The sequence below is a fragment of the Pelecanus crispus genome, chromosome 8, assembly GCF_030463565.1.
Source record: "Pelecanus crispus isolate bPelCri1 chromosome 8, bPelCri1.pri, whole genome shotgun sequence".
Taxonomy (NCBI): Eukaryota; Metazoa; Chordata; class Aves; order Pelecaniformes; family Pelecanidae; genus Pelecanus; species Pelecanus crispus.
The window spans coordinates 20,084,986-20,101,919 of record NC_134650.1 but is presented as its reverse complement, the minus strand read 5'-3'; the positions used below and the strand labels follow the sequence as shown (position 1 = coordinate 20,101,919).

The 16,934-nt window shown below is 39.3% G+C and overlaps 1 protein-coding gene across 1 annotated transcript in view; it reads left to right on the top strand.

Annotated features, from left to right (window-relative positions):
• FBXW11 (F-box and WD repeat domain containing 11) overlaps nucleotides 1–15,354 on the top strand; it is a 60,240-nt gene extending 44,886 nt beyond the window's left edge. The window contains exons 6-13 of the mRNA XM_075715232.1: nucleotides 2,388–2,525; nucleotides 3,106–3,224; nucleotides 4,240–4,489; nucleotides 5,665–5,783; nucleotides 6,422–6,532; nucleotides 7,554–7,632; nucleotides 9,151–9,339; nucleotides 12,882–15,354. Of these exons, the coding sequence (XP_075571347.1) occupies nucleotides 2,388–2,525; nucleotides 3,106–3,224; nucleotides 4,240–4,489; nucleotides 5,665–5,783; nucleotides 6,422–6,532; nucleotides 7,554–7,632; nucleotides 9,151–9,312 (978 nt within the window). The 3' untranslated portion in view covers nucleotides 9,313–9,339; nucleotides 12,882–15,354. The remainder of the gene's footprint in view (nucleotides 1–2,387; nucleotides 2,526–3,105; nucleotides 3,225–4,239; nucleotides 4,490–5,664; nucleotides 5,784–6,421; nucleotides 6,533–7,553; nucleotides 7,633–9,150; nucleotides 9,340–12,881) is intronic.
• The last annotated feature ends 1,580 nt before the right edge of the window (nucleotides 15,355–16,934 follow it).

The following is a 16,934-nucleotide window of genomic DNA, read 5'->3' as shown; positions in this document are numbered from 1 at the left end:
TATTCTCTGTGTATTGTGGCTACTTTCCCAGCATATTGAAAATTTACGCAGTGTAAGGGGATTTTACAAGTTCTCGAAAAACATGAAGTGTTTTCCCACAGTAGCCACACCGTATAATGTCTAAATGAAATGACATCTATTCACAGAATTAAAATGTGCACCTGCATATGAATTACTGCTTTATTGTGCTTTCACATAGATATAAATAATAATTTAGTTTCTTTTTTTTGAAGCCAACATTTTCTTATGGGGAGCTTAAGTAGCTTGCTATAGTGAACTACAAAGAATTAAGCCAGCTAGTGTCCTGAATGTCTGGTTAGCATACTTTTACTGACTGCTGTTTTGTTTACGAAACTGTTACAAGCAAAATTTCTCATTTGTGGTGGTCTTAATCTATTCTGTAGCTATTGGTAATCACTGTCGCAGGAAGCTGAAGTGTGAAAGTGCTCAAATGGTGTTTGAGCACTCGGCAGCTAGAGTAATCTGGCATGTGTTATGGGCAGCTGCTTACTTCAGACCTTTCCAAGAACATTGCTTTACAGAAACTCTCCCTTAGACTTAGAGTTGAATGTCTGAACGTATATGGTTTCTAAAACTATTTAAATTGGGTAGCTCTAATCTGTGATGCTTTCTCTCCTGTGTCTTCAGTGTTAGTAACACATTTTTAAATATCTTGCCTTCAGATCTGTAATTATATTGGTTCATGCTATTAACGTCTGAAATCCTCTCAGGTTTCCAAGGGTCACCTCTGTAGCAGCAAAGGAGTTAATGAGTTGCAGTTCTGCCCTCCTAGCACAGATGATAAATCTTCAGATAAAGCTTGAGAATTGCCTGTCCTTCCTCCACAAAACCTCCGTCCCATGCTGAGCAAGTAGCATAATGAGCAGTCTGCTACCTTCAAGGCAGGAGTCCAAGGCTGAACCAGCGCAGTGTCAGATTTGAACGTTTTAAGTCCAGTTCCCAGTCTGACAATCAGCACTGCACTAGCTGGCCAGAAAAGCTGATCCCAAACTGACAGATGACTTGCTATCTTAATTTCATTAACTTCCCCACCAAATTGGAAGAGAATGAGAGGGGATGAATAACTTGTCAGCATGCTCCTCTAGAAGCATCTCTTAGTACTTATGATTTAGACAAATTCCTGTGGCACATCAGGTTTGTATCATAACTGTGTCTAATTCTCTTCAGATTGCATAATGGGAGGCAATTGAAGGTGCAAATGCGTGGAAAACAAAGTGGTAGGTTAGTTTTCCCTTGGAGCAGATGTGTTTTCCTAGAATTGGGACATCATAGTAGCACTGCACTTCTGCCTTTAATAAGCATTTCAGTTGTGGAGGAGCTGCAGAGGTGCTTGCTATTGCTTTGAAAGTTAGGATTTGGTTATAAATACACTTTTCCAAACACACTGACAGTCAATCAGCTTCTCCTCAGGTTTACATGCAGTATTTGGCCGGGGGTGGGGATCCCAGGGAAATAGCTAAATAAATGGCCTGTTCTGGTGCCTATACTGGAAGACAGAAAGCATTGCAGCCTGTCTAGGTACTGCTGCAGGTGTTAGCCTGGAGTTCCGTGCACGGATTCTTTTATGATTGTTGTTACAAGCTTCCTGTCCAAAATCCTCTATTTCTTTGAAACCAGTGTTGGTTGTCTTACAAGTAATAAAGCTGATTAAAACATGAAAATCATCTTGGTTCTGCTATGAAATAGTTTGCGGCTTTTTAAGGTGTGTCAGGTCTCTTTCCTTAAAAAATTTCTCAATGAAAATGTTGAGAATTGCACTTCCGCAGATTTTAAGAGGGGAAAAAAAGTAAGTTTGGATTATTTGAAATCTTACAGTCCCTGTTCAGTTTTATTTTTATCAGGCTTAGAGGAGGCTTTCATGTCTCAAAATCCCTTTAAGATGCGTAACAATAGTTAATAGGTGAAATGACTGGGTAGAGGAAGGAAAGGTCCAAGAACTCTCATAACCTCGGTGCTGGACTCAACAGTTCTGTAATGTTAGTTACTCAGGTGAGGCTGAACATGGCACCATATGAGCTCCTAGTTTAATCTTTGCTGCTTATGTCAGATGGTTGCGTAAATATGGAGGGGAACTATTGTTATGAAATGTCTCTCTCTAATGGCTCCTTTAGAAATTCTCATTAAGGTTAGTTGACCATAACTTTCAGCACTAAACACAGCTTTTTTTCATGACAAATTATAAAAGTCCTAATTCTAATCCATTGTATTTTTATTAAGGGGGGAGAAAAGATACATTTAAGTTTTATCTATTTCAAATTTAAGGATGACGTATGTAAAAGTGGAAAGATTGCTGTGTATGTGTTGAAGTAGTCATGCTCAAGTGTGCAGCCTTGTGCCTAACTCCTGATTGTTTCCCCTCTTGTTAGACTATAGAATCTAACTGGCGATGTGGGCGACATAATTTGCAAAGGATTCAGTGCCGCTCTGAAAACAGCAAAGGTGTCTACTGTTTACAGTATGATGATGAAAAGATTATCAGTGGCCTACGAGATAACTCCATTAAGGTAAACATTTTTTTTCAGTCTTTTCCATGGAGGTAAATGGGTAATTCTGCCTTGGAAAGGTAGCTGCTCGTGTTTCCTTGATGATTTCTCTTGTCTCTTCATGGGACAGTATTTATCTGTGCAGGGTTTATGAGGATGGGATGTTTTCTGTAGTGCTGCGAAGTTCTCACCTGCACTTTGCTCTAGAAACTTTGGGGACTGCCAGCCAGGAGATTGATACTGCTGACTACAAATAAATGTTTGTGAAGTCTTCATTCACATACCATGAATGAAGACTTTGTTTGCCACTGTTCTTAGTTGTGTCTCTTGTCATTGCTAGTAGTTTGCTTTCACGCTAATCATCCATGGCGCTTCCTTTTGCAAAACAGGCTTTTATCTTTTTGTGATCATTGGTTATTTCACTGTTCCGTCAAAAACTTGCATCAAGGAGTCTTCCTTAAACTAAAAGGGAGGACAGGCCTACTGTTTGGACAGGCTAACTGCCTGCTATCTCCAGTTTTCTTCTTTCCTTCTCTGTTGTGGTAATGTTCAAGTCTTGGATATGTGTTCTTGATAAGCCATTTATACTTATTTTTAACAGATTTGGGACAAAACAAGCTTGGAGTGTTTGAAAGTGTTAACGGGACATACTGGCTCAGTTCTTTGTCTGCAGTATGATGAAAGAGTCATTGTGACTGGATCTTCAGATTCTACAGTGAGGTGAGTGTTAAGTTTTTGCACTGGGCATATTTACAATAATCTGCAAATATCAGAAAACATCCCTAATATGAACGTGATATACTATCATATTCACAATATTCACACTTGGCAAAGCAACACATTCAGTACGTGTTTTTTCCAAATCTTAGTCTCATTTTTTTAGTGTTAAGAATTTTGAAGGAATGTGACCTGTGTGATTCAAGGCATATCCTGAAGTTGTAGTACGGCTGATGGCTAACTAGACAATAATTTTGTCGTTTAGGGTTTCTTGTACTGCCTTCTGACATCTCTTAATTATGACTGTTAATGAAAGGGTACTTGGTATGTATGGAGCACTTATCTGACAGCAATTTTAATGCTACTGAGTTTAAATTCTTGTATGAATTCAATGGTCAGTAGATGTCCAACAAAGATGCTCAGATACAGTTCAGTGGAAGGGCCTTATCTCCTTCTGGTGTCTTGCATTGGCATACCAATGTCAATCTCTATAAAACTTAAAAAATTAAGAACTGATCATAACACCCTTCAGGTAGTATAAAATAAGCAGTGATCTTTCACTTCATGTAAGCTAGTAGGTAGCCCTGGAGGGTGCTACATCCCAGTTGCCACTGGCATGTGCTAAATCTAAATGAATGGTGTAAAACTGAAAAAAAATCATATTGGATAGTATTTGTTTTGGTCTGTTCTGTTAATTTATAAATCATACAGCTTTCAGTCATTCTGGAAGAATTATAGAATTGTGGTCATCGTTAAGCAGCCCTTTCTCTTAGCAGTGGTCCCAGCTTAGGCATTTCCTGGCCTAATTGTTCGCTGCTGTTAATTGTTGCTTGTGAGTCTGAGATGTGAACTAGGATACTTCCCCAGTTGCTGTCTTCCTGCCTTCCCCAAGCCCTAAGAGGTGTTAAGCAACCAGAGAGCTCTCCATTAGAGGCAGCAGCAGATTTGTGTATGTTTACCCTTTATACCGTGCATGGCCATCATCCTTCATTTGGAATAAAATTCTTTTCTTTTGCAGAGTTTGGGATGTAAATACAGGTGAAGTTCTGAACACGTTGATTCATCACAACGAGGCAGTACTTCATTTGAGGTTCAGTAACGGCTTAATGGTGACATGCTCAAAGGACAGATCAATTGCTGTTTGGGATATGGCATCACCTACTGACATCACCCTACGCCGTGTCTTAGTTGGCCATCGTGCTGCCGTTAACGTGGTAGACTTTGATGACAAGTATATTGTGTCAGCGTCAGGTGACAGGACCATTAAAGTAAGTTGGCAGAGCTCTGATCTAGGTCTGCATGCCTACCAAGCCAGAAAAGCTTCTGAGTGTTACTCAACTCTGAATAGCCAAGGTGCTCATAAGCAGTTCTGTGCCTTTTTCTTGACCGTTCGGCAAGCCTGCTTCCTCTTGCTAGCTGTTAATGTCTTTACGTGCATAACTAGGCTTGTAACATTTTTGCGGTTTCTGTCATACAATTGCAAAAAAGTAAAGTGCATTTGCTGTTTGAACTCTAGTCTCAAGATTGGTTTGTTTGTTAAATGTGGCACATTTTGTGCCTTTTTCCAAGCAGTATTTTTTATTTCAATTGGCAGTCCTGTTCCAGACGTGAAATTTATCAGCAGTTGCCTTTCCTCACCACGCCTTCCCAGCAGCTCAACCAGACTTTGCCATGTTTGAAGAATTAAGAGGCTGTATTTGAAGACTATTACATACCAGAAGATTTAAATTACCCAGAGTGTATTAATATAACAAAGGCGTTTCCACCCTTCCCTCTCTAGAACCAGAGCTACCTTAGACTGTGCCAAAAAGCTCTTGGCAGTTTAATGTCCAAATATCTGCCAAAGATCCTGCTGCACTCTGTGTTGGAAAATGAGCCACTGGATACTCTACGTTACAACTTCAATTACAGTTCATTAAAAATGGGCAAAGTTGATTGAGTCATTCAATGTTAAGAAGAAAGCAGCCATGAAACTTTCATAGGCCATGGTTTTGGCCTTCTCTTACTAGTAGATTGCTAGTAGGTTTTTTTTGTAAAAAAAATGTGGGTTTTTTTGCATATGGGATAACTTCCACTTTTAAAAATAATTACTAACTTATCAAGATTCAGGTGTAATAGAGTTTTTAAAATCATTTGGGGCAGTCTCTATCACTTGAAAGTATTTTACATACAACCACCCCCCAAACTTTTCTCATTTGACTCAATGTGCAGTAGCAATGCCTGTGGCTCTTGTCACTGCTAGTTCCCCATAGCACCAGTCTTTCATTAATGCCAGGTACCTGCTCTTTGCCCATAAAAATACTATGAGAGTTTTCATTCTCACTGTCCAGCAAAGATCAGCCTTGGACCTCTTCCGTTTATGACCTCGTAATGGCTTCTATTGAAATTCAGAAACCTCGTTTGGGCATAATTCTCAGAGGAGCATTTATCCCATGTTTCACAGGTCTGGAGTACAAGTACATGCGAGTTTGTTCGTACTCTAAATGGGCACAAGCGTGGCATTGCATGCCTCCAGTACAGGGATCGACTAGTTGTCAGTGGATCTTCAGACAATACCATTAGGTGGGTGCCCATGAGCTGCTATCGGTATGTAACAGTGTACATTTGCACGTGTGAAAATAGGGTTTCCCCTGACCTTTGCTGTCCTGCACTGCTGCATGTGCAAAACATCCTTGGTATATCTTGCTGTTGGAGCAGATGATGTATGAATGAAACTGAACTCAGTGTGAGAGTAAACATACCACATCCCTGTGAAAAAGTAGGACATGGAGGTTTATGTCAAAGGTAAACAAAACTTCTTATCTATTGGTATAGTTTATCACCTTGTCATCGTCTTGGAGAGATGAGGAAAACGTTGGTCACTGGTTTTCTTAATTACTTTCTGGACCTCTAATCACTGGTTTATGCAGAATAGAAAAAAGTGTATTAAAGTTTCCCAATATAACTTAACATGTATCCAACCTTTAGTTGTATGTAATTTTGAATGATTAAATTAATATTGATATACCCCAGCTGCAACACAAACTTATCTCTGAATTGCATGCAAGGAACATCTCGTGGTTCTCATGCCTTTTTAAAGCAAATTATGAGATACCTCCCACAGAAAACCATTCAGTAGCATGCTTAAATCACTGCATGTGAGGCTAAGGGACAGTGCTGAACCTGAAGTACTCAAAGAATTTCTCCTCTGTTCTATTAAGGCTATGGGACATTGAATGTGGTGCCTGTTTAAGAGTATTGGAAGGCCATGAAGAACTGGTTCGATGCATCAGGTTCGACAATAAGAGGATTGTTAGTGGAGCCTATGATGGGTATGTTTTTGAAAGCAATTTAAAAAAATTTTGCCTTTCTTAGCAAAGCATCTTCTGAAAGCCATTGAGCCTTGTGTTCCCTTGTGTAAGGGTTCTCTTCTGATTTGACTAATGGACCAATATTTAACTGAGTGGCTTCTGCTTGAGCATTTCAGTGCAGCAGACTGCAGTTTCAGGTAGCCAAGAAACTGCTTTTCTGGTGCTCTTCAGCACACTCCTAAATTGTGTTATCACTCAAGTTTGATGTTCCGTAGAAAGTAGACTTTTGTTTGGCTGAAGTGACATTCCTTTGTTTCTTCCCTCAGGAATTGCTCCTTGCCCGGTCCTGTGTGCTTAAAGTAGTTTAGGCTTTCTATTTTTATAAGACAGCAGCACTGAAAATGTTTATTGTAAGTGTAAATGTATCTTGTGGGGCTCTCCAAAGTCTTTAGTGACCATTTCTGTTGGGTTGAGGGCAGGAGCCCCACTGTTAGTGCTTCTGACTTGCTCGGTATTTTCAGCGTGTAGTGGATTCAGTACAGCTTACATCATGTTCAATTTCTCCCATTTCTTTCTCTGCCTGATTTATACTTCAAGTGAACAGTAGAGTTACTGAAAACAGGTCTTGAACTGTGTTTGTCTCTAGCCTTTTATTTGGGTGTAGTGTCTCACTGGGGTTGGCAGTCCCAGCTTAATTCCCACTGGAACTTTGCACCTCATCAGTAGTGCTGTGAGCTTTCGAGATCTTCCGCAGTTCCAAAATGGCTTGTGCATACATAGTCATTTGTCTTTCATATAACCAACCTGCTTGGTCCATCACAGACATCAACTGTATTTAGTGCTAAAAAGAAATACAAAGCTATTTCTGTTTTACAAGATTTAGCATTAATATTTTAGTGAAGATAGATTCTAACATCTTGCTTGATCCTGATAAACTAGCTGTAGGGAAAATCTGGCATACTTTCCATTGCTTTAGATGCTTCTTCTATGCTTATACTTGAAACAATGTTTTCATAATGACCTTGTTATTTTTACTTTGTAGCAAAATTAAAGTTTGGGACTTGCAAGCTGCTCTTGACCCTCGTGCTCCAGCAAGTACATTATGCTTGCGTACGTTAGTGGTATGTAACATTAATTCATCTGTGGGTTACCTGAAATCTTTTATTTGTAAGTGAGAGGCATTTTATTACACTATAGTGGGATAGGTGAAAAACTCAGGACGTTCTATAAAGCCTATGCTGCTGCTTATTCTAAGAATAAAGAAAAATTTGTATATCATTATATCCTGAATGATTTGATTCTGAGCTTGAAAGAAAGATCGAGTTTTTCTAGTTTGAGATTCTCGGATACCCTTTAAAAAAAGAAAAATCAGCATGACACTGTATCACATAATTCTAGTTGTTGGTGTGTTTCCCGAATATCATTGTAGTGCTGGTTTTAAATTTCCTCTTATTAAAAAGAGGGGAGGAATCTCGTGAGCCTTTCCCAAACCTTTCTCCTGACTCTTAAGTTTGGAAGGAAGAGATGTGAAGAGGGAAGGGAGATTGGGTTGAAAGGATTACCACAGCAACTCTAATCATTTCAGAGGACTGTCAGATTTAAGGCTGTTGCTCAAGTTATATTTTTCTTTGTAATGAGGGTTTTGGTTTGTGACAGTAAACTTAATTAAAAATAAATTGGGGAAATGAGTACATTGTTGTTCTTTCCACTGAAATGTGCATGAAATTCTACTTCAGGAGTCAGTTTGACAAGCTAGTAGCAACCCAAAGTTGTCTGTATGTGATAACTGGCTTATTCAGCATGTGCTTACATGGCCAGAAATGCTTCTAGTTTTTCTTTCTTTTCACTAGTCTTTGTATAGAGATGAGATTTAACTATTCTTTTATTCCATATGAATGCAGTATGTTTAGTTTTACTGAAAAAGTTGAATCTTTCCCTTCTGTGGGTATACTATAGCTCAGGTTATAGTTTGGAGATCAGTCTGACAGCTTCGGTTAGTTCTCTAATAAAAGTAGTGTACTCCTTTTAAATTTATTAAAAAAGTATAAGTAGGATGAAGAGGAGAACCTTTTCTGGGCCTCTTATTGCCATTTTGAGACTTCTTGAAAGAGCTGACGGAGCATGTACTCCTGCACCTCCCTTTCTTAGGGCAGGGTTTGAACACAGTCTTGTCTTCACTAGTAAGCAAGCCATAATGATCCTTTCAGCAGCATGTTCTAGATGAAACTGTGATGTGGTGTATTAGGGCTATACAAAAATGGAGTTAGCAGCAGTGTTGAATGCAAATGTTATGTAAGAGAAGGAGCCCTGGCAGATTGTGAGTGCCAGCCAATCTTCTAAATTGCTGCTGCTTGATTGATAGGCTGCTTTCGTCTTTAATAATCTCAGCCTCTACGGCTGGCCCTGCCAGGGCAGGCTCAGGGTTTTGCAAGCACTGGGTTTGGAAGCCATGTGTTTTGAAAAACTTACATATGAAATCAGCTTTTCTTAAACTTAAGTGTGATTATAACTAAGAGTTTCTTAACCAGCACACCGGAGTTTGAATACACCATTCTGTGTCCAGATACACGTGTGTGTACAAACGTAGTGAAATGTTATCCTCTTCTTGCCTTGCTAAGCTGATTTTGTATTGCTTGCAGGAACATTCGGGACGTGTCTTTAGACTCCAGTTTGATGAATTTCAGATCATTAGTAGTTCCCATGACGATACAATTCTGATTTGGGATTTCTTAAATGTGCCACCCAGTGCCCAAAACGAGACCCGCTCTCCATCTAGAACATACACTTACATCTCCAGATAACAGTCTGCACTTTACTACCCTCAGAAGGTAAGTCTCCCTCTTTTTATTGGATGTGTTATAAATATCTGAAATTATCACTCTGCCTGCAGGTTGGCTTAGTCAAAACAACAAGCTGATGTTTTCCTTAAGAAAATAAATAGGTTTATTTATGCCACTTCTTTCACTATTTAGTGTTTGTATGGTCATGCTTCACTTTATAAAACTTGTCGTATCATGTTATCTTATCCCCTTCTATAATCCCACCTGTTTATAATTGGGTACTTCAGGTATTTTATGGAAAGTTATTATGTATTTACAGCATTCTTGGAAATGGAGGAGACTTGGTGTATTGCACAAGTATTCCAAATATCCTGTGAAATCAGAGCCTGTTAGAGTTCTTGATGTATCTGCTCACTATGTGAATCTTTGTAATGAGCATTTTAGTGCATCTCTAGTAAACTGAATATACATATGATCTTTGGACAAATGCTCATCAGAAATGAGCAGTTCTGAGATAACCACAAATAGCATGGAAGGCTTTCAGAACTAAAAATTACGTCGTGTTTAGGCAGCATGACAACTCAGAGCTGTCAGAAACGGTGCACGTGAACTTTGCCTAATTTGTTTCCATTTTTCTGCAAGTCAGCTTCATTTAGTTCTCTCTCGATGCATGGTGGGTAAAAGCTCCACTGTAGATCTGTTAGAACAGTGGATTCTTTTCCTTATGTCATCTATGTTGCTGCCAACGATTGCACTTCAAACTATAAATAGCTGTGAATGCTGGGACTTGGAAACACAGAAATTGTGTTACCAAGCAGAGCAGTCATCCCTTTCTCCAGTGCCCCATCTCTGCCAGTGCTGAGACCTGATGCTTCCAAGGAAGTGGAGACACCGCAGCAAGAGGAGTTGGGAGTAACATTGCCCCAACAGGAAGGGTTTATTTTACTTGAAGTAGATAATTAGTAGTTTGCTTAAACATTATGGGAAAAGCTTTCCCTGTCTTCATGTAAGCATGGATTTTCATTATCTATCTATATGTTTATCCCTGCTGTGCAAATGAGTTCCTCAGGCTTTCCCACTCCTCCTGTAGGATCTCTGCTTCTGGCTAGGAAATACCTTCCCTTGTGAAGGCACACTTCGCTGCTTTGAGATGCTGGTTCTTAAAAATTAGTTTTCTTTCACCTGTAAGCATTCCTCAGGAAAGTGTTGGCTGCCTTTCCTACTAACTGAACTCCTACTCATTTTAAAAAAAGCCAAGATAATGTCCTCTCTGGACATGACACTTGGGTCTGTTGGCTCGTTATGTTTCACAGAGGGTCAAAGCAAAAAGCTGGCCATTGCCAGTAGACTGAGCTACCTGTCTTTCTGAACCTGTAATTACTTAATATAATTAGGCCCATGATTAAGGAAGAAGTCTTATGCTATGATGATGAGCTAGTGTGCAGAATCAGCAGTTAACAGAACTTTCCCTTAAAGCCATATTTTAAGAACGCTGCTGCAAGGGTAGTTTAGTAAAACTCATGGACTTCCTTATCCTGCTCGCAGTAGGACAACAGAAACCTGAAAAGGCTAAACTGCTAAACTTAACATTTGTATAGGGTGGGGAAGTGGTAAATCCTGAAACTACCCAAAGAGCCAGGTCCTCCAGCACCTGTGACTTCCACTTCAAAATGGTATTGTTTGATCCAGGATGACATATGTATATCCTTGCTGTGGAAAGCATGGTGCTGTCACTGGTGGTAACATCCTTAGGGGCTTTATCCTGCTCCTTTTAAGACAGAGATACTGCCACTGGCTTCTGTGCCACCTGGGTCCATACCTAGGGTGAACTTCTGCTGTGGAAACTCCAAGGCTTGTTAAAGTTGAATCATTTTTCTCATCTATAGAAAACTTTTTTTCTCCTTTCTGAATAATTCTTTGTTTTTTTGCCTTGACTTTTCGGGCATACAGGATAGGCTGCGTGAGAAGACAACAATAGTTTTAGGAACAATCTCCATCTATCTTCCAGTTCATACACCAGTACTTTCTTCTGTTATGAGATAATTTGAGATTGACAAATCATTCTTGTTGTTTTGTTTTTTTTTTAAAAAATTACAGAAATATAGTTGGCAAGTTTAGTTTTGATTTATGGAAAAGCTATACATAGTGTGTCTTAAGCACAAAAGAAATTAGGAGTTGAATGAAATTTGTATCAATTCACTTGACCAGCAATATGCTGGTGTCTTTCCTCTCTTGCCACATGTGGCCCACAAGACCCACTGTCATTGAGATTTGTCAGTGAAATATGAAATGCCTTTGGCAGTGTGTTCTTCCTTTCAAATTCTGCACACTTGACAGTTTTGCACAGCTTATGTCTGACTTGTCCCATGATGCACAAGTGAAACCACGCAGACCTCCATATCCTGGGAGTTGTTGGTGTTGGTAATGACAGTCCCTTAATAATTATTTTCTATATAAGAGAGATGCTGTGATGTCACTTTTTGACAGGCTTGTCTGACTTCAGAATCCAAAAACCATAAATCTACATAAAATTATGGTCAAACAGCTAATATTTCATTATGACATTTAATGAAATAGTTTTATATGCTTTCAAACGTTATAGTCTTCTGAATTTTGAAGCAGCCCTGTACACTTTTTTTATAAGGCTTCCAATGTTATGTCTCTTCAAAGCGGATCAATTTTGACAGTCCTGGCAGTTGGCTGCGAGAGTTTTATTGCTTTCTGTTGAATTCCTGTTGTTTATTGTAACATGATAAAAATTGTTACCATATGATAGTCTAATATTATTATATTAAGCACTAGGCCTTGGGCTGGGGGAAGGGAAGTCAAGGGGAAGTGCCTAAAGATGTTTTAACCTTTCATGGGAATTTCATATCAGAAGAGGATAGTTCTCCATAGTCCATAAATACAATTTTGGGAAGTGGCAGGTAAAATCAAAGTTCAGATTTAATTACACTAAGAATTTGCACTGGCTCCAAGCTAATAATGGAGTCATGTGGCTGGAAAAGGTAACCGAAATATAAAAGTACTTGAGTGTTTTGTCTGTTTTCTTAAAAACCCAGGTATTAAAGCAACTGAACTTTGTGTCCTGTGCAAAGCTTTCTCCTCTGCAGTGTGGAGAAGAAAGGAAAATTTTCTCACAGTTGTATGTAGGTCACTGTTTCAGTAAAGAGCATTCAGCATTTAGTGAGACTAGCTGGCGGTTCACCTGTTAGTCCCCAAGAGGGTTTTTGGTTCTTACTACACGTAAGAAAACTGCCAAGCTGTAGGTGACCCCCAAGGACTAGTGCCACTGAGAATCTTGCTCTTACTTCAGCTGATTTCAGAGCATGTTCTACAACAAAGACAGGGTCCTGTGGAGGTGCATCTCTCCTTGAAGGAAGGACTTCTAGCACAGAGGGAATTATTTAATGGCAAGCAATCGCTTAATGTGTCACATAAGTGTTGCACTCCTCACAGGTATTTTGCCCTTCTGGTTTCAGCCTGGAGTGCAAAAGATGGTGTGGGCCAAACCGCCTCCAGATGTCTCCAAATGTTGCTTTCTGATTTGTTATCTTCTGTCGGTTCAGCTTGTCTTTTGTCTTTTTCAGGGTTTCACAGTCTTGAACTACTGGATTTTTGGCTACTACATGCCTGAAGATGTTGATTGACAGCTAAAGTCAGAATTGGTTCTAGATGCTGTGTTAAACGCAAAGCAGCACAATTCTATATCTAAATTTCTTAACCTTTCCTGCTCTCAGTGGTCGTCTTTGAATTTGCTGCAAATTCACTGACTTCGAGTAGATGAATTTCAGAAGCCTATCCTTCCCTGCAGTGAGAAATCCAAAGCTTCACATGTAAATTGTCCGTAGAAACTGAACTCTGATGGCTTGTTTTTCAGAAATAAATCAGAAGTCAAGAAAGGACTTGGCCTAATTTATATTGCTTTGCACTTTCGTCTGACTTTAAAGAAAAAACATTCTCCAATGAAATTTGGGTGCCAAACACATACCCAGAATGTACAGAGCTTTGCTTTCAAAGTCACCATTGTCCTTTAGACTTTACTCTCATGACAGATTCAGAGCCTGTTTTATTTGATAGGAGTGTACGCCGGACTCTTAGAAATATTTCTGAATTGCTCAGTAATATTTTTGGATTACAGTTTACTTGTTTCTGCACCAATAATTTCTTTTAAATTAAAGATTACCTGTAATTCAGGCTAGGTTATCTAAACTAGTTGTATAGCACTGTCTTTTACTTTTAACTGTGCTCTGTAGTACAGCCGTCCTATGCTTCCTAATGTTTGGTATACTAAAACCTTTCCATGTGTGCTTGCCTCATTTCAAATACTGTATAAGCATGTAGATATAATGTACATAACAGTGTAACCTCCAGGTGCTAGGAGTCAGGATTTCCTGACACTACACACTAACACAAAATGTGGTAGCACTTGGCAGCAGGATGTTCTAACTACTGGCACTGTAGGGGTTAATATGAATTACCTAGACATTTTCTCTGCAAAAGGAGGTTTTCAGTATTCATTAGGATTTTTTTAATGGGAACTACATATTTTAAAATGTAATTTCTAAACTTTTTAAAAATTAAAAAATGTTTAATTTATGTTCTGTATCTTATATTTTTGTGCCGCAGTATTTACAGATGTCTTTCTTTTAACACCAGTAGGTTCTCACAAATGCCTACTGATGTTCTTTAGCATTAGTTTGGCTGCTCAATGGAGAAGATGCCATGGGCCAAGGTTAAATTAATTTATGTTTGATTTGTAACACTTCCTTATGGTGGAGTGGAGGTCCCTGCAAGTCAATGCTCTGGTTACCATGCTGATTACCATGCTAATTACCATGCTAGTTTTCTTTTCCATAGCTATCAGCTGTGACCATACTGTGGTGTCCTGGTCATGGTTCTTCTTTGTTAGTATGTTTTTATTAGGAAGTCTCAGTAGTTTCTTCTTATGTTGTCATAGTCTCCCCTCTAATTTATGTGGTCATATAAATGCTACCGCATTTTTCTTATGTCAGAATAAGACATAGATAAATGCAAACAGTGAATATTTTATCTGCATTAGACGTGTGTGACTACGCCTGTTGGTGGCTTTTCTTTAATGCTTCAGTGGAGCTCAGCGTGAAATCCACCTGTTTTCCTGGGGAAGATGCGTGCTGGCACAGAAATGTATTGTCATTCCTTTGATTGTTTGTATGCCATGTATTTTTGTCCTCTGGCAGCACTTTCTTGGGTTTGCATTTTTCCCTTTTACAGTCAGAAAGGTTAGGGGACATCCAATTGCTGAGGGATTGTTCCCGCGTTACCAGCAGAACAGCTGTGGTTAGACGCATCGTTTCAGAGAAAGCATATGTCAAGGTGTTACCAAACCGTTACAGAAGCGTGACTTAAGGTTTTCTCCTCTTCACCCTTCACATTGAGAGAGGTGTTGGGATCAGTGCTTAAGTTAAGCTCCCATTTACGTGTTACTACAACAATATTTATTGCATCAGGATGACCGAATGTGAAGAAGTACAGAAGATTAAAAACATGCTCCTAAGCGTCCATAAGATCACTTTTTGGTAAGCTTGACAGTAGTTCGTGAAAGTGTCTTACATTACCCTTCCCATCTAATAGCTTTAATATTAAACTGTTTAAAAAGGAAAATCTGTTGCAGCCCTGAAGAAAAAGGTATTTGTTTCCGAAGAATGGAGTCCTTTTTTTAAATGCATGTGTAAGATTTAAATTCATGTTTTTCCTTGGGAGATAATGGTATTTGAACATGCAGTCTAAACTTCTTTGTGCTTTGTGTAACATAGCAGTGGACTTTTGTGATTGGCACCCAAGGAACTGACTCCTGGGATTAATGGTAGTGATCCTGGCTGCACTCTGGACTTTGTTTTGCTAACCATAATTGAGCAACTGTACATTACTGCTATATTAATGTTTCAAAGCACTGGGATAGTCTAATTCTAACTTGTAATTATGTTTGCCAATTATCTGTTTGGAAAGTTGGTGTATGAACAGCTTCTTGAAACTGTTAAATTGTACAGATATCGTTCATGATCTAAAGCTTTGTACTGTGGAATGTGCTTAATAAAAAAAAAAGTTTGAACTTAAGTTGTCAAATAAATGGATAAGTAACATCATCTAACCAAACGTCAGTATTATGCATTAGTTAATGCAAGCTCAGCACGCAGTTATGCTAACTCAGAGCTTGTCTTGGTAAGAGTTCCCGTTTGGGCCGTGTTGGGCACTGGTGCTGGCAGTACTAACCCAGTGGGTGTCTTTCCCTGGTCATTCAGCAGCTCCCAGCGTAAGGCATATGGCTACCAGGCCAAAACATTTCAAGTCCAAAAGGTGTCTGCAGTGGCCCCGCTGCATGCTTTGGCATGGGTGCATGCAGTTTCGAGATGGTGTTTTTACCCCTCCATTTGTTACACTGCATACTTCAGGAGGACGCTGTGAAAAACGGAGCTGAGCTAGTTCACCCCTCTCAGAGGAGCTTCACTCCTCTGCTTTGCTGCAGCACTTAGATGTACATGTCAGCAGAAACATCACAAGAATCATTTTTTTTCTTACTTTATGAAGAATACAAATAGAATTTTTTAAATATTACCCATTTCCTTGGCTGCTAAAGCAATCTGTGTTCATGCCCTGAGCCTGATGCAGAGAAGGGGTCTTCCAGTGCTAGCTCGGTCTCAAGAAAAACTTTTTCTTGGGTTATCTTTAGCTAATGTGCAGTGACTAGTGAGAATAAGTGATTCAAAGTTCTCATCTTTGCCCTCTATACCCTGATCTTCTGTCAGGAGTTTTATTTATGAGTGGAGTTTGCTTTTAAACAATTTGAGAAGTTGCTGCTGCGTGGTTAATGAGTTTCTCCAGTTCATTTCTGAATGATCAGAGCAGAAGTGATTGATTGTGCAGATCCTCTGCTGCTCCCTCATGCCATTAGCAGAAGGGGACTGGCCAGGATCTTGCTGGCTTGTCAAGGTCCAGGTACAAGGGCAACGGGGAGTGAAAATCTCTTGTTAAATCATCGTGCTTCAGCATCTCTGCAGTGCTTGAGCAGACTTTGTATGCCAACCGTGGGGCTCACCAGTGATCTTCTCTTGAAAGTGTTATTTTTGTTAAGGTGTACATTGGAAGCACTAACCTGAAATGTTTTTAAAGGTGCTATAAACTCTGTGCTAAGAATATGAACAAAATTCTGGCTAAGTATTGGCAAATTCAGTCTCCAAAATGTCTCTGTGATGTAGATGACTTTTTATTCTTCTTGGTCTGCTCTGACACTTACTGGATAATAATTTTCAAAGCAACTGTGCTCAGATTGTAGCTGCACTTCAGTAAGAGGAAAGCAAGTAAAATTGCATGTACTTTCTGCTAGAAGTGCATTGTGAAAAGTAAAGCCTTGCTGAACTATTTAAAGGAGTTGTGAATGTCTTGCTGAATATCATTATCCAAATAAGCCATAAAAGCTCTGTGAGATATCTGCTAAAATCTGGAGTATAAACTTTGAGGTCAAACTTTAAAATTCCATCTTGCCTGGGTGGCCTTCGGTTTTGGTTGTTTTGTTGGGTTTTTTCCCTGCAGTTGTAGCCTATTTAACAGTCATCTGTTAATTCCCCCCGGGAGAACTTCATAGGGAAGTTGTGGAAGCACCTCTC